General features: G+C 37.6%; 6 protein-coding genes across 6 annotated transcripts; 1 reads left to right on the top strand and 5 right to left on the bottom strand.

Moving 5' to 3' along the window:
- Positions 1–15: 15 nt before the first annotated feature.
- SOCG_01001 (membrane bound O-acyltransferase) lies at positions 16–3,891 on the bottom strand. Its single transcript, XM_013163421.1, has 3 exons — positions 1,516–3,891; positions 1,343–1,463; positions 16–1,285 (listed from the first exon to the last, which is right to left on the bottom strand). Exons 1-3 carry the CDS (start codon positions 1,836–1,838, stop codon positions 191–193), a joined length of 1,539 nt encoding a protein of 512 aa, XP_013018875.1. The 5' UTR covers positions 1,839–3,891; the 3' UTR covers positions 16–190.
- On the top strand, positions 2,842–3,892 carry SOCG_01000 (histone acetyltransferase complex subunit Eaf7; the record flags this gene model as incomplete). Its single annotated transcript, XM_013163420.1, has 3 exons — positions 2,842–2,986; positions 3,154–3,287; positions 3,362–3,892. 3 exons carry the CDS (start codon positions 2,842–2,844, stop codon positions 3,890–3,892), a joined length of 810 nt encoding a protein of 269 aa, XP_013018874.1.
- Positions 3,893–4,436: 544 nt separating this feature from the next.
- SOCG_00999 (APC amino acid transporter) lies at positions 4,437–8,414 on the bottom strand. The gene has a single exon (XM_013163419.1). The coding sequence runs from the start codon at positions 7,373–7,375 to the stop codon at positions 5,516–5,518; it is 1,860 nt and encodes a 619-aa protein (XP_013018873.1). The 5' UTR covers positions 7,376–8,414; the 3' UTR covers positions 4,437–5,515.
- A 625-nt stretch (positions 8,415–9,039) lies between these two features.
- Positions 9,040–11,894, bottom strand: SOCG_00998 (ribosomal RNA processing element (RRPE)-binding protein). The gene has a single exon (XM_013163418.1). The coding sequence runs from the start codon at positions 10,547–10,549 to the stop codon at positions 9,221–9,223; it is 1,329 nt and encodes a 442-aa protein (XP_013018872.1). The 5' UTR covers positions 10,550–11,894; the 3' UTR covers positions 9,040–9,220.
- A 136-nt stretch (positions 11,895–12,030) lies between these two features.
- Positions 12,031–13,538, bottom strand: SOCG_00997 (C-14 sterol reductase Erg24). The gene has a single exon (XM_013163417.1). The coding sequence runs from the start codon at positions 13,459–13,461 to the stop codon at positions 12,175–12,177; it is 1,287 nt and encodes a 428-aa protein (XP_013018871.1). The 5' UTR covers positions 13,462–13,538; the 3' UTR covers positions 12,031–12,174.
- SOCG_00996 (transcription factor) lies at positions 13,475–17,368 on the bottom strand. Its single transcript, XM_013163416.1, has 3 exons — positions 16,553–17,368; positions 16,346–16,376; positions 13,475–16,294 (listed from the first exon to the last, which is right to left on the bottom strand). Exons 1-3 carry the CDS (start codon positions 16,640–16,642, stop codon positions 13,977–13,979), a joined length of 2,439 nt encoding a protein of 812 aa, XP_013018870.1. The 5' UTR covers positions 16,643–17,368; the 3' UTR covers positions 13,475–13,976.
- Positions 17,369–17,482: the final 114 nt, after the last annotated feature.

The following is a 17,482-nucleotide window of genomic DNA, read 5'->3' as shown; positions in this document are numbered from 1 at the left end:
TACCATGCATCATAATCTGTACGTAAATAGAAGTCATATAATTATAATTTTATCATGAATACATTATTTAAAATTTTTAAAAAAGCTTCAAAAAAGAGCTGAAACGTTTCACAAAGGAGAGAGTGCTCGATGTATGAAACCATATTATACTTCGTACATGTGAATTAATGGAACAACGACGCAGGAAGCTCTATCGCGAAATAGACGAAGCACGAGAAAATTCTTCTGTGTCGGGAATCGACATATTAACAATATCATTGTCAGAAAATTTCGTTTGGGTTTTGTAAGTTTCAAATTCTGCTTCTTCTGTACGCTTCTTTAGTACTTTATTCAGGTTCTCTTTGATTGGGCTATTGAAGATAACAATAGACAAAAGAGTATAAATGTGAATTAGAAAGCGTAATTTGCTCCAGACATAAAAGGATTCTTTCAATGTCAGCAAAAGAAATGAAACGATCAGATATGAGACAGAGAGGTTCGTTGCAACTATACCAACAATATCGTAAATACTTTTGAATGGACCAGGAGTTTTCATATCTGGTTGAAGGAAAAAGGGTCGGATAAATCTCCGGTGATACTTGGCAATTGTTTGAATGAATGCAGCTGAAACAAATGTCATGTAATAACCAGGAGAGACACCATGCCATAGAGCGCTGACTGTAAAGGTGCTCAATGTACTCTTGAAACCAGGACGTTTTCCTTTCTTGGCAACTCGAAGGTAGACATAATTTCGAAGCCACTTGTTGGTATTCATATTCCAAGCTTCCAAGGCGCCCTTAATGTTATAGGCAAATTCAAAACCAAAGGGGTCAATGTTTTTAACGCGATCCCAACGGGGACGCTTTAATTCATCTACGCCATTATAACCAATACCAGAAAGGATGCATGCACCATCAGAAAGTTCCCAAGCGCCATAAAATTTCATGCGCGCAATAAAAACTGTTAGTACGACGTGAGCATACTTTCTCAACAAGGAAAAGGAAGCAAAATCGCTGCTCAAAAGGAAGCTAAGGGGAAATAGGGAAGAACCGAATAGAAAGCCAAGCAGCCAAACAACTCCACGCCAACAGCGACCCAAAGCTGGCTTTAGACTATGGGGTGTAATTTGGGTCTCCATGGGGTCCCTCGGAGTATCAAACATGCTCAAAGTAATAAAATGCTCGTAATCAACATAATCGAAAGCAGGACCAACTAGGACAGAAGGAAAAAAGAATACATAGCCAAGAAAGAAAAAAAGGTTAGGTAGTTTCTTCAAGCGGCGTTGCTTTTGGTAGTCTGATAAGGTCTAAAATAGTTAGCGATCGTTTGCAGAAGGAAAACGAGAATTATTTTGGTTGCATACATTCTCTGCTTGACGGCCATCATACACGGACCATGCAAAGGCAGTCAGTTTCATACAAAGCACCATCTGGGATGCGGTAATGTCACCACGATCTGAAGGATAGACATAGCGAATCACATGACTATTTCAAGGTTAATTTTTTTATCAACGACAGAGTATAAGGGAAAACGTACTTGTAGAATGTATGACCGAGGATTACCACAAACACTATCCATGGCATATACGAAGTGCGAACCAATGCAGCAGTCAAGTAGGTAAACAAAGCATCAAATAAGAGGACATACGTACCGGTAGTCAAATGATGTATAGGAATCAAGTAGAAAAGACCAATGAGTATACAAAACGCATTACGCAGGAAAGGAGATTGAGGTAAGCGTTTGAGGATGCCCGAAAAAGGATAAGAAGACAATAAACAGAACGGGATTTTGATAACGTCTCCAGGGACGCCTAACACGGAGCTCAACCACTCAAAAGGAACATCCACCCATTCGAACATTTTGCTTCACGATGAGATGTGATGCTAAATTACAGAGTAGACACTGACAAATTCCTAGGAAGAGTCAAATAACAAGACAGCGGTTATATAGGCAAATCAATACGTTACTAAAGAAATCAAAAATGGAGCGAATTTCACAAAACAATCAATTTCTCGTTCGTTTCCTCCAAGCTTTGTGCGACCTATTACGCAATGTTTTGTTGCTTTTTTCAGAGAAGAGAAAAATAGCTCTGTATGAAAAAGGAAGGCTCTTTGTCCAAAAATCTTGATGCCGCTAGTATTTGGCTGGCATTTAGCAGATTTCCACTGGGATAAATGAGAAAACCGAATGATCTTACCTTCTGGTGTAATGGAAATTCCATTTCCTTAGAGGAACCATATTGCGAATGGTAACGATATCCTTGAACAGAATTGCAAACTGCAGTCGATTCTTTTAACACACGAAATTTTTCGTTATAGAGTAAATAAACAAAGGAAAAAAAAGCAAAAGATCATCATAGAAAAACAAACAAAACAAAATTAAATTAAATAAAAAATCGTAATGGAATAGGATACTTTCAAAGAATAGAATGGGTCCAATAATGCAAATATCTTGTTTTCTACAGCGTTTCAGACTCGTTTTTTTCCTTTTCTGGATGAGATTTGACAAAATCGATGGGTAAAAACCTATTTCTGGTTTATGCCAGGTGAATTCCTTTCATGTCTTTTCGATAAATAAATTTATAAAAAAAAAGTAATGATCATCATGAAGAGGGTCAAAATTGAAATAGAAAACTTGGCCTAGTTAGTCGTCAATGGGTATACTACAAAACGTCCTTCCTGGAGTTCAAAGAAGATTTGTGTTTTTATCAAGTTTCTTTTGGATACAACATTGTTGATCCAAAGAATTGCCAATTACAATAAAAATTCCTTTGTTTTTTTGGGATATCTCCAACTAGAACGTTGTCGGGTTGAGAAAAAAGAATCGTAGATTTTGAGAAACAAGCAGTAAGAAAGGAACAGTATGGCAGGTGATTCTCCTTTACCTTCACCTCAACAACAGCAAAAAGATCAAAAAAAGACTCCTTCGCCGCCTTCTTCGCAAGAATGGTCCATTCTAGAAGAAACGTTGCTTTTAAAGGCCATTTGCCAAGGATTAAGACCTGTGGGTAAGTAAAAAAGTTATTGATGGTTGAGTTTTTTTGGATACCGTTTATGTATTTTTTCTTTGAGAGAAATATCCAGGAAATAGCAGATGTTCATGGGAATCATCCAGTCAAGAAAACGAGAGGAATTCTTTTCCTTGAACGGTCGCTTGTCTAACACGATTCTTTAGGAACAGAAAAACATTTCCATATGATTGGAATGCTACGAATGATTCATGAAGGGTGTCAAACCTCGACTAAGCGTGTGCAAGATGTTTGGGATAAAGTAGGGACGCTGTATAATTTACAGGAATTTGAACGATTGGTAAGGAAACATGCGATTTTTTTGAATCTAAATTTATATTATTTCAACGATGATTAACCAACCTTTTTCATTAGGAAGCCGTTCCTTCACCGTCTGCCGGTGAAAAGCGGAAACGCGATGCAAAAATTGACGACGCAAAAGAAGATTTTCAAAATGATTTTGAAATTCCAAAATTTATATTAAATTCTACAAAAAACCCACCTGCCTCTTCGACATCTACTCCTAAGGCTAGTGGTGCTAACACAGGCGAGAAAAAGTTGACTCGATCGAGTATGGCCGCTTCTACGGCTCCTGATAAACAAGAGAGTAAGCAGGAACCTGTAGTAGAAGAACCCAATGTAAAAGATGAAAAAGATGAGGCTACCTTGGAAGAACCGCCGAGCAAGCAATTGCGTTCCTCTACCTCGAAACCAACAACACCCTTGAAAAATCATGATACTTCGTCTACAAAGGAAAAGCCAAAAACTCAAGAGAAAACAGACACCATGGGGAAGACACCGTCAGAAAAGTCTTCTACCAATACGCGAGCAGCTTCTCAAAAACAATCCGAAATAACGAATCCATCTCCACCAATTCGACGAAGCACACGAAGTCGAAGAACATAACAAGTTTAAGAAGACTTGTTGAAATTCAGCGCAACAAACAACTTGTCTTTTCTTTGAGAGAACACTTACTTTTCTACAATTCTTTCTCTTTCTTGTCTCCCTTCCTTCCTTTCACTCTCTCGTTCTTTCAATTTTTTTTTTTTTTTTTTTTTTATTTTTGAAACAACAACTACAAACATCTACTCAAAAATCCATTAACAACCATCAAATGCGCAACCTTTCTTAAATCTTGTGTTTCTCTTCTGTTTGCTTCCCTGTGTTTCTTTTCCTTTACTACCATTTTCAATTCGTTTCTACTTCTCCTTTGAACGTTTGTTTATTTATTGACGACTTTTGTTTACATTTCTCTATCTCTATCTCTCATTTCGTCAGCTATAATTCAGCCTGGTGGATATCTACGTGAGCTCCTCCAGACTCAGGAAATTTCAATTAGAGCACCGACGATAACACTCAATTCCTTTAATTCATGATGTTATATTACATGCTCCTTTTAGATAGCCAATTTCTATATATACTTGGAAATATACTACTAATCATGAAGAGTTTTCATCGTAAAGGCAATTCATATTTATCAAACTAACAACAGTAAGCAGTATATAAAGGAATACAGAATATGACAAAACAATAAGCAAAACATAGAAAGGCATACACAGAAACCATTCAGTATGTGCCCATAAACATGGTGGAATCATGAACAGAGAAAGGCATTCAATAAAAAAGGTGTGATAAACTCGAACAATCCCAATAAGGCTGCAATAGGAAACGAAGTATGGAATACAGGAGGATCCATCCTGTCCTAATGTTGAAAACCACCAGACGATAGATATGGTATACTCTTGAGGGTAATAGGAAAGGAACACAGAGAGTGAAAGAAATTTCATTTTCTAAATGGCTCCAAATTCGTCGGTTTTTAGACCCTTTTGCAATGATTCTCATATGCATGATTGCACAAGCTAAAGCTACAGCATAGCAATCATATTATCATTCTTGTTTGCACAAAACATAATATTTTTATGTTTCTTTTGAATCATTCATCATACAAAAGCCCTGTTCCCATGGTCCTCTTTCCTTCCTTTCTCTTTTCTGCGACGAGCACAAGAAACAGTTATACATATATATACACACGCACACACACCAAATTTAAAATGCCTTCTCTTTCGGTATTCAGGGTACTCCCAAGGAACGACAAAAAACAAAAACAAAAAGAAACCCCAAATTTTCCAATCATTCAAAACAGGAAAATACAATATTCGGATGAACCGAGTCAACCGATTCAAATTCTTTCTCTAATGAAACATAGAAGAATTTCATTTCTCCTAATCGTTTCCTTTTGCGTGTCATTCTTTCGGGATTTATTGATCGCATCCAAAACCAAGTTGGAAGCCATAAGGAAAAGAACATCTAATCGTTTTTTTACAAAGTTTTCGGAAAAATAGAGAAAGGATCACTTTCCATAACGGAACGGAAATTAAATAACAAAACAAAAAAAAAAAAACATTTAAAGGAAACGGACCACACATATATTCTATATTATACATATATGCATTTTCGGACTCATTGAATATGTTTTTTATTCTTTTTACACAAAAAGTGTCAAGGCGTACAATCAATCAAGTTTGCGTTTTAACACAATACATGATAAATGCTACTCCAAATACCTCTCTTTGAAGGTTCTTTTTGATACCCTCCTGGAGACTTCTCAAGATCTGAAGCTTGTCCAACAAAAGCGCTAATGCTCTCTTTGTCTTTTTGCTCAACCTCTGTTTCACTAGAATCAGCTCGGAAACTCTTCATACCTACAATATCGTAGCGTCCAGTCACTAGATCAATAATCTTCAATGGTGTATACTTTAGTCCAACAACAAAAGGACTGATAACTAAAACAACAATGAAGAATGAGGGACCCAGGAAGGACACGAAGAAATCATACGCATTGGGGGGATTATGTGAAACGGGAAAGATGGAAATGTAAACCAAAGTACATAATGCTAGGAAGTTGATCAACAGACCATAGCAACTCATGTAAAAACTACCCGAAAACCTATAAGGTAAAATGGTATCTGGAATGTTTTGAGCCTTCATAGCAAGTCTGAGGCGAATGTGTGACAAAAATGTAAGCCCCCAAATGCAAAAAGAACCACCACCGGATACAGAGGACACCCAGTCAAAAACAACACCTCCTTTAGGGGCAGCATTCGCATAACTGATGCATGCAAAAAGAAGGGAAATCAAATAACTGATGACAGGGCGACCCTTCTGATCCACTCTTGCAAGGAAGCGTGGTGCCCATCCTTGACGAACAAGGGCAATACCACTTCTTGAGGCAGCGAAAACGGCACTGTTACCGACGGATAAAATTGAAACAAGGATAATGGCGTTAAAGATATCCGGAAGCACTCTAATACCACCGTTTTGAATGGCAAGAATGAAAGGACTAGTATCGGTGAGTCCAGGATCGTTGTAGGGTACAACTAGGGTAATCAAGAAAATGGTGACAATGTAAAAGAAGAAAACACGATAAAAAACCTTCTTAACAGCACTAGGGATAGCCTGTTGAGGATGGGCAGTATTTCCGGCTGCTGTACCAATGTTCTCTGTACCTGCAAGGGAATAAGCGGAAGAAATGAAGACAGAGCAGAAACCTTTGAAGCCATTTCGAAAAGCTCCTGGGTGATGCCAGAATCTTGCACCGACATAACCACCACCGTTAGGAGCAGCACCGCAATTGATGATAATGGAAACGAAAAAGAAGATCACAATGGAAAGCACCTTTAGAAAAGAGCTAAAAAATTCAGTTTCACCATATCCACGAGCACCCATGGCATTGACAAGGACGACGTAGGCCAAGAAAACAGTAACCCACACTGCCGTATTTAAGTGCTGACTTTTCCAGAATCCAACAATTTCAGTAGCAGCAGAAACCTCACTAGGCAATGTAGTAAGCCAGATGGCATAATAAAGCCATGAACAAGCAAATCCAACGTTCTCACTTACAAATCGACCAGGATACATGGTGATACTAGGCTGACTGGGAAATACACAGCAAAGCTCACCGAGAGAGATAATTAATGGGAGAATCATAGACGTAAGGACGATAAAGTTAATTAAAAGACTACCGGGACCAGCATTCTTTAAAGATTTTCCTACAGCGACATACAGACCGGTACCGATACAAACACCGATGGCAATCATCTGTAAGTGACGAGGTTGCAAAAAATCTTCACTGTTTTTGACGTCTGAATTACCGGTATCTGGAGCAAGTTTATAAGAGCGGAAGAAATCTAGGAATTTTGTACCAAAAGAAGAAGACCTCGAGTATGATTCAATACTACCCTTGTCGTGCGACATTTGAGAGACCATGTCGAAGGCTGAGGGATTCTCCTTGAACATGTCGGTTTTGTCGTCACCATTTTCAGCAACAGCAGGGTGCTGGCGATGTTGAACGACGTGAGGATAGGGATTACTGGTTGAAGAGGGGTCCATTTTTTTTTTTAAATAAAGAGAAAAAGAAAAAGGACTGAAACACCAAAAAAACAAACAAAAACACTCAACACAAAAAGGGGAAAAACACAAAAAGTAAAAAACAAGCAGGTGTCGATCTAGTAAGGGAACTTAACACGAACCTAATTCTGGAAAAGAGAATCCGTCTGTTTAATAAGGGAAGAGGACTTTTAAATAAGTGGAAAAGGGTTGGAATTTAAAAGCAAGGTTGGGGGAAAAGGAAAGATGAACAAGAGAAAAGAATTAGAGAAATAACAACAAAAAAAAGAAAAAGAGAAAAAAGAAGATACAAAAAAAAATCTAAAAAGAAAAGCACGTTCTCAAGACAACAGGCAAGAGCAACAACAAGAAGCGAATTATGAAATTCGTTTCCACCCAAATGAATCTGAGTTGGTAAGCAAGCAAAAAAAAAATTTTTTAAGGATTCCTTTTGCTATTAATAAAGATCAAGAGAAGGGAAGAATTCAATCGTCCAGCAAATAGAAGAATCGAATTTTTATAAAGCAGTATTGAGGTGTTGAAACCAAATTACCGCAAGAAAAGAAGAAAATCTAAAAAATGTATCAATCCGGCCCTTGTTGAACCGTTTTCAACCTTTAGATTTCTTTATACTTGCAAATAGCCAATGAAATAGCTGTTTTTTGCAAATTCTACAATCGCACTCAAAGAAATAGGTAAGAGGAAGAAGATTCCTAATAATGGCCGTACAACTAACTAAAGCTTCAGCATGGAATAACGACCTCGTTAAACGATGTCAATGATGTCAAACAATTACCTCCTCGTTATATCACACCCTAAATATTGACTAAGACAGTCGGTAGAAAGGCAATAATCCTTCGGACGAAACGCACAGTAAGAAAATGGACGTGGCAAGAAAAGAAAAGAACCGACACGAACCAAAAAAAAGAAAGGTTCTAATTGATTTTAATTAAAATAAACGAAAAAAATAAACAAAAATGACTTTTGTAGTCGGAACCAAGAGAAATTGAGTAGAAAGCGAAGTTGTTGGGGGCTCCTCGAGTATATATAAAGCATGGACCCCACTTGGCTCTATGACCACCACTTCCGGTAGATACCCTTATCATCGTCGATATCTGTAGACCAAGTAGGAGAGATAAGGACCAGGAAGACCCAGATACGAATTGTCGGTTTACGTTAGTTAGATAGGGTGTAAACAAATGAAAATGTAAACAAACAAATGAAAACAGTAAATAAAAAAAGGAAACAATAAAAGATGAATACAAAACATATACTAAGTAGGTGGAAGTAGGTATAAAAGAAAGAATAATAATGAAAAGAAACACGTTTTTTATTGGTAAAGCCATTCTAGTATATCCTTTGATCCTTCGACACATGCCTAATATTGGTTTATAAGAGAAACTTGAACTTGGTTTATGAAATAGAGTATATTTAAAATAAAATAAAATAAAATAAAACCAAAAGAAAATCTTATTCTTATTCTTATTCTCGTCCTCGTTCGCACCAAGAATCCAACAATTCCATACTCTTACCGCTCAATATGCAAAGGAATGGAATTATCTCTTTCAATTTTATAGATTCCCCTTGTCCATCAACATGGCTGTTCCTCTTCCAACTTCATCTCTTTTCCCATAATCAACTGATTTGTATGATTTCCAGCTTGTCATGCTACTTTCTCCCATACTGCTGTGTCATACAATTTCATTTTTAGATTCTTTTCATAGCTTTATACTCTGTGAATTCAATTATTATTATTATTATTATCATCATCATCATGTCGAATCTCATCCAGCGGTTTCTAATTTCTATACAAGTCGTTCATTCATGTTTTGCATTCATCATCACTCATTACAACGATCCATGGAGCATCAACATGGCCTCGGCTGCCATATGATCCTTTCGTAACATACCCTTTGGCAAACGACGTAGTGGCACCGCATTTCCTTTTCGTAAAAGTGCCTCTGTCCCTATGCCACGCCAATCTTCTTCATCTGTACTCTCACCTCCCGCATCCAAAACTTGGTCTTCGTCCAACACGAATGGTGGCATCGCCGAATCATAGTCATGATCATCTTCATAAAACTCATTTTCCTCTTCCTCATCATCCTCTTCTTCATAGTATACTCCATTGTCATGATACTGCTCACGAAACAACGATGGAGTCTGCTCTCGCGGACTCAACAACCCACCTAAATGCGCCGTATAGCTTCCGGGTGTCTCCTCCAACGATGCGAAAAAACTCGAAAACGGCGTCTGCATCGATTGACTTCTCGTCTCCTTGCCGGTTTTCTTTGGTTGGACTGCCGTGCTTTTAGATGGTATGCTGGTGGTTTGCTTCACTGGAACATCCATATCAATATCAATTTCCATTTCGTCTTCTTCCTTAGCCACTCCTTCTTTCGCTAACGTGGTTTCCCACTTTGTTTTCGTCTGCGCGTGTGGCACCCTCTCGGTCGGAGACTGCAATATGCCCGTTTCTTTTTTCTGGTTCTTTTCAAAAAGGCTAACGTTGGGCACAGAAGATGACGAGGGCTTTTCAACAGATGCGGATCCAGATGTACCCGACGAAGTGCTATCGCGAAGGATCCAACGTCCCCATCCTACTTTGTCAAACATAATTCCCTTTTGCGATTCAAGGGCCTTTGTTAACGCCCGTCGCTGTTGTGTCGGACTCAACACGTTAAACATTGGATACGTTTCGATCAACACAGACATCAATTGCCGAATGGGTAGTGAACCATGCGTAGACAGGATTGTTGGTAAATACTGTGTCGAAAGGGTATCTACAACTGTAGAAGAATTACTGGCCGATGCAAATCCAGGCACACCTTTTGTCGCATCTGAAGAAACACTCCCACGTCGATCATCAAAATTCTCCCGTTCCGACAATGGAATCGCATAATTGTCTTTTTTCCCATCATCCAAGGAATGCGCCAATTGAGAAGAAGGAGTCGACTTTGAATGCCTTCGAAGTTCCTTTGTGTCATATTCTTGTCCTCGAACATCGGCACTGTTTTGACTTCTGCGAGACATCATCGCACTAATGCCACCAGTCGTAGTGGACTTTACACCTCCAAAATTCCTTTTAGAAAATGACGACCTTCTAGTACGAGTGTCATCAGTAAACGAAGGTGTTCCTCGTGTAGAGCGAAATCCCGATTCTTCACTATGCGACATTTTTGTAAATTCTCTTCCTCTTAACGGGGTATTATGAATATGTATGTATATATCTAAAATCAACCAGAGATTATATATAAACTAGTAATCCTAAAAAGGTAATGTGATTATAAAAAAGAGCGTATGGTTTTCAATAAACAGATAGTTGAAAACAACCACCTGTAATGCCTTTCAAACAACCAAAGAGGATGTCTGTTTTTAAAGCAAAAAGCTTAACGAAGATCAACTTCAATTGGAACAAGAAAAAGATGGGGGCACGTGAATGATATGGGCGAAAAAGCTCCTCCGCAATCTATGTGTATACGTACGAAGACAAAATTACCAAAACACCACGTTTTTAGTAGATAATTAATTTCTGCGGAGATTTCCGTTGCTTAGAGAAGAACAAACAAGAATTTTCTCCCCAAAAAAAATAAAAATAAAATAAAATAAATTTCTTTTCGAGAAAAACAACAGAGAAATGCCTTGCAGAATCAATCAATGACTATGCTAACTGAAATGGCAAATCTTCCAGGTTTCTTATAAGGTCGGTTGTTAAACAACAATAGCGAGGATTTCCAATTCTGTCAGATACACCTTCCAAATAAATATGAGCAAAGCAAAGCAAATCAAGTAAATATAAATAAAAAGATTTAGTATGTGACTTGCGATCGATAATCGTTCTTGCTTTTCTTATGGAATGCAACGGCAATTAACCCCACAGCTGAAGATCTGTTAAGTTCTGTGATCACAAAAGAACAAAAGAATTACAGGTGGAGAATCAAAGGTTGAACAAAGAGAAATCAATCTGAGAAATTCCTTATAGATCGGAATAGATCAATTCCCAATAGTCGATCTCTATGAAAAACCAAGTTTAAACCGCTTTTATATGTTTAAGAGTAAATGTCCCTCTCTACGTATTTCAAGGTAGTCGATTTCTTTCAATCTGTGGCAATATGAAAACGATTTTCCACGACGCGAAACCACAATGTTCAATGTTTGAATGATTTCAATTGAATATTTTGCTCAAACTACGACGCGAAGGAAAGAAAACTGGGCGTCAATAGAAAGTAGCGTTTTATCAACGAATAAGTTTATAAAAAAGTGAACACTGACAGTACCACTTTCACCAATATGCTGTTCTAATATCTTTTTATGTAGAGCGTTTGAAAAAATCCGTGGCTTTAAATGTAATACAGAAACACCCAGCAAGTTACTTTTAATCAACGGTTTGAATTGAAATTTCACAATAGCAATTATGCACGCATTCAAGTATTTCGATAAGAAAAGATACCAAGGTTAACCAATTCTTTATTAAATTTATATAATAAAAGCGCGTTTTTTTTAACTTCCAACTTTTACAAAGGTACAAACAGAAGATAAGTAAAATGTGGATGGTGTATCTTTATATATATAGTGGAAGATCTACGGATCTACAGCGATGAAAATGTAAACAAAGGATCTGCATGATTCATTACAACATAACCTGGTGAAAAAATAAATATGTTTATAGTACAAGAACCTTTTTATTGAAAAATTTATTTATTTTAAATTTTACTTATTGAAAGAGCTTTCTTGGCAAAAATTGTTTTCATGACACGATTTCCAATATAGCTTCATTAATTTCCTATGAACGTAAATGTATCTCAATAAACATAAGGGATAATGCGGTATTTCACGATTTGACAATACTTTTTCCAATCGTCTCCATATTTTTCATTGCATTTATGATCATCTCTTCCATATCTGTGTATCAAGAGCACTCCAAAGTAAGCAACGTAAAAGTATGGAATGGCTGATCCGAACCCTACAGGTAAACACCAAGCCCAAGCCATCAACCAATCTCCAAAGTAGTTCATATGGCGAGACTTTCCCCACCAGCCATCAATTAAAAGCCTGCTTCCACGTTTAGTTTGTATGAACTTCAAGTTCTTGACGCTAGGATGAGTAGGGTCGTTGCGAAACCTATTCTTCTGGCTATTAGATCCTCGGAAAATATAGTAACCTAACAGTTGGATTAATATTATTGCGGTTGTATAGCCAATTCCAAGGTCCACGGGACGAAAAGATAGATAACGGGCTTGGAGACTGTAGGTAAACGGTACCCAAACCAAATCACCAAAACTTAGCATATATCCAAAACCATCAGTGGTTACATCTATGGTAGTGAGGACAGCACTTTCACAAACGAGTGAATCCAAAACATACCATACATGGAAAATAAGTACCAGAACCATGCTATCGGTGATTCGTCCATTTAACATGACATATTGCCTGCATGCCAATGCAATATCAAGGAAAATCCAAAGAATCAAACCAGGTCTTAATTCACAAAAGACTTTAATATCGAACTTCCCTATGCGAGGATTCAATATGCGCCCGATAAACCAATCATACAATACATTTCCCGAATTACCTCCTTCTGCCAACTGCTTCTTGCCGATGAAACTAGAAATATAAACGTATACGGAAAGAAAAATGGAAACAACGTAGGCAGAGGTCATCAAAGGTAGAAATCGACTCCATACTAGTTCCATGCATTCAGGTCCTTTTATGTAAATAAACCCGCAGGTAATTCCTAAAACAAGACTACTAGTAGCGAATCCATTCATTTTGTATTCTAAACGAGTTCCTTTCTCATTTATAGGTAAACCCTTTACCCATTCTCCCGGCAAAACATGCCAGGCCAAGATTAAAGCTCCTAACCAGCACAGGTACAACTGGAACGAATACGCATCAATGAACGTGGTATTTTGAATCATTGAAATTATTTTTTGGGTATGTGCAGGACAGCCATTTTCATTACAACCAAAGTAAAGTCCAAAGACTACAGTCGTTGTCATCATAACTACTATTAGGGCGCCAATAGGCCCAAAAAACTCATATTGGAACTCTTTTGGTTTTCCCTTGTCGAAAACTACTTTTTTGCTCATAATTATGTACTTTTTTAGAAAGCCTGGTAAGGATGCATCAACGTATATACTTGGTGTTTGTCTTGGTAAAATCAGCCCACAAATTATATCTTCAATTTAGAATTCATAGATTATGTTAGACATGTAATATATTTAGATTTAATATAAGAAAACAAAAAAACAAAAGCAAAAACAAAAACAAAAACAAAAAACGAGCAAAAAACAAATGGTCACTAATTAAAGGAAATAAGCAGAACTAAGCATGCGTGTCTATCAGTTCTTTCTATATATTTTGTAGTCAAACAATCTTCCGTAAGTTTCTTTCAAAAGTCCATAACGGTTCTTTGTGACATGTATTGTCTTCAACACTTATTGGTTTTAAAAACATCAAACACTAATAATTTAATTCGGATGAGTTTTATTCCGGGAGGTTAAAATGGATGCAAATGATATTCAATGCCAAATAATGCCAAATATGAGAAAACTAAATAAAGTCCTTTTTTCATGAGAAAGCAACGTCTAATTAGCAATGGTTATTAACGCTTGCTTTGTCTCATGTTAGACGGATCTAACAACCTTTTGCCAGATTGATCAGCTCCTAGTGGATATGAAGGGTACGTGGTCGGGGGCATAGGTCCGCTGGGCATTCCATAATTCATAGGGGTATTTCTAGAAAGCATAGTATTGGAATCCGAGGATGCAGATGGCTGGGGTTGCGGATAATAAGCAGGAAGAGGATACGGATACATAGGATATGGTGGATAAGTCTGCGGTACCGTGCTTGGAGTATAAGAAGCTGGGTATGGCATAGAGTTATACGAATGATATTTTCCATAAATTTGTTCATGATGATAGGAATTAGGATCGTAATAACCTGGTTGTGGTAATAGAGGATAGTTACTTTGCGCTGGCAAAGGTACTCCCGTATACGACGGGTAGTTCTGATAAGGCGGATAAGAAGAATATAAAGATGGTTCACCGTTTACTAATGAATAAGCAGAAAATGGAGCATTCATTCCAATCTGAGAAAACCCTAATGGTGCGGGTATCGGCATCTCCTGAGGAATGTTTGTGGTACCCTTGGGCAATTCATTCGGGAATAAATTCTGAGGTGGGTAATTAGGATATTCCTTCCGTGGAAGATTCATATCATAGGCAAGTAGCATATTGCGAATTGCATCTAAAATGGTCGAAAAATAGGCCGATCCTTGATAAATCTCAGTCAACGTAGAGTACCCTTCGCGTGCCTTCCCAATAAAAGCGTTTGATCGAGCGGTGGTTTCTCTCGTTAAGCTTGCCGAATACACGAGTGTCATTGACGCATAGTAACCTGCGTATAAATTGAAAAACATTTTTGGCATACTTGGCAACCTAGATAGCCTTTTCAATAATTCCACAATACGCTCGGCTGACTGCACACATTTCAATGCAAAGCTGGAAGGCATTGTTGGTTTCGTCGTGGACTCCTCCAAAGGGTCCATAATGTTATGGACAAAAGGCCTGTAGAAAATAAGCTCAATTTGTCGAAACTTGAGCTCTAAACTTATAGCCTGGATCCATTTGGGAGAAAACTCAGGAACATCATCCGACTTCAAATAGTTGGGTAGATTTTTCCACCAATTCGTCAACCTATTCTCATGTTCTCTCACTGCGGTAAGAGAGACACGACAATTAGCATCATTACTCGACTTTATAGGGTAAACTTTTCGAACAAAATGGCTCAAAATCCTAGAAAGAGATATGTGTTGATTAAATATCTCTAAGCTACCACATTCGGAAGCTACCACGTTGGCAGGAATAGCTTCATTGTCTAAAACAAAGTCGTACGAGTTAGGAAGTCCTTGATCAATTTCATCATCTTCAATAGTAAGTGGGAGACCAATTATAGTACTTGTATAGCAAGACATTACATACACAGAATAAAACACTCGCTTTCGTAACCTGGTCTCAGGAGATGTAAGAACGTCGGAAAAGTCTCTATGAAGACCTAACTCATGACAACAAAACAACGCAATGTTCATAAAACTATAGGCTTGCGAAAGCCTTGAACTGAATAAGGCGAACAGCGCTACCGACACGAGAACCTGGATGACCTCTATATCATAACTATCTTCAAAATGAAAGGCGGCTCTTATATAGTAGTAGTATCTGTACGCTTTGTGATAAGGATAAACGGAAGCGTTCGTAGTCGATGACAAATATGTGTAACCAAGGCACAAAGTTGCAGCCAGCAGAAAATGAAAATTAGGATCTTTTTTTTCAGAGTGATAGTATATATGCAATCGTTCATAAAAGGTCGGAATATGATGAAAATGAACCAAAAAGTGATCATTTAAGAAAAAATTACCTGTAACAGATCGAGCTTCCTCATAAGAAGGAAACTGAATCTGTGGAATGAAATCCTTTTCGTTCTCTTCCGAGGGCGTTGGAGGGAGATACGGAAGCTTGAAAGGTTCACTACTAGGAGTGGTGTGAACGGGACCAGAAGAGGAAGAAGTAGAAGAAGTCCGAGCGATGTTTTTATGGATGTTTTGCATAAAAACAAAACCAGAAGAACTACCTCGATAATCTGCGTGTCCATTATCTCTTAAACTTAGTTGACCATATCGATCAAAAACACTATCAATTTCTTCGTATGAAGGACGCTTTGTAGGAGAGGCGTCTTTCTCGGCATGAACACTTTCCGGACCATAATCGAAGTTTTCATTCGGGATATTTAAGAAGGCCGGAAGTTTAACATCAGGAATGACCTGCTCGGCCATTTTTTTTAAATATTTGAGGCGGAACTCTAAAAACTGTATGTATTTTTCGGGAGAATGCAACAACCGTTTGAATGGTTGGCCATATGTGCATTCTAGAGAGTAAGAGGTCAACAAAACTCATCAATAAAGTTAAATTAGCATACCATAATTGTATGTTCTGCAATTGGAACATGGCTAATATCAAGATGTTGTTAGCACAGTTGAAGCTAGAACTTTAAAAAAATGAATGCTGATTTAAGGACTCAGACAAAAATGATATTACGCATATCCGAGAATAAGGAACAACTTTGCTGAGCATACGGAACAGAACATATTGAGAACCCTTCATATAGGACATATCATATCCTTACCTTTTGTTGATCGCATTTTATTTTCCTTCGATGGCATTCATCACAAGCTCTAGAGACACGTTGTCTTCGACGAGCATCACCAGAAGACATTAATTTGTAAAAATAATGGGTATCAAAAGCTTAATCCAAGGAGAACACAAATTATTGCTGCCACGTATCAAGAAGCTCACTCCAAAAGACACAAGACTATTATTGTTGTCAGACTTTTATTCGAAGGTACCTTGTTGTTCTAAAGAAGATTTAATAAGAGACTCGCGTCTAGTCGCCGCCAATAATGCGATACAAAGTCGGATTTCTAAACTGTCGCTACTTGACGAGTCTTGCAGCAAATAGGCAATGGAATCAATTAAACGATCGTTTAAGAGGAAATATTTGTATCGTGCAATGAAAATCCTTTTTACTCCATAAAGATGGTTTAACGAGGTACGATGCTTTGGGTTTAAACTCGTTATTAAATTCCTACCTCCACAGTCAGTAGTTTACCTAACGTCAGTTAACATACATAGGGTAAATAATGTAGTGTACACAGACATTAATCAATAGGCAATTGATTTTGAAAAGTTTAATAAAACATCAAATACCATCTTTGTAGCAACCGTAGGTTCCGATTTTAGTTAATTGTCTTTTAATTTCACAGTAAAAGCAGTTTAAAAACGAGTTTTGGTTTTTCAAATGAATACCCTTAAAAGTAAACAGATAGCAGAGGTTTTTATCAATAGAACAAGAATCTAACAAATGAATTGACTTTTTTAAAGACTATAACCATAAAAACTAAAGAATTCTCGGGGTAAACGCGACTAATGTTTGATGGCAGTGTTATAGGAGAAGTAGAGTGCATACTACGCGTTCAAGTCTTTACGAAATGGCTGAAGATCGATGGCAACGATTTTTACATGTTATACAAATAATGCAGACGTATTTAGAAGAAAT

The sequence above is a fragment of the Schizosaccharomyces octosporus genome (assembly GCF_000150505.1).
Source record: "Schizosaccharomyces octosporus yFS286 unplaced genomic scaffold supercont6.2, whole genome shotgun sequence".
Classification (NCBI taxonomy): Eukaryota; Fungi; Ascomycota; class Schizosaccharomycetes; order Schizosaccharomycetales; family Schizosaccharomycetaceae; genus Schizosaccharomyces; species Schizosaccharomyces octosporus.
The sequence above is the reverse complement of the archived record's forward strand: the minus strand, read 5'-3'. Positions and strand labels throughout refer to the sequence as shown.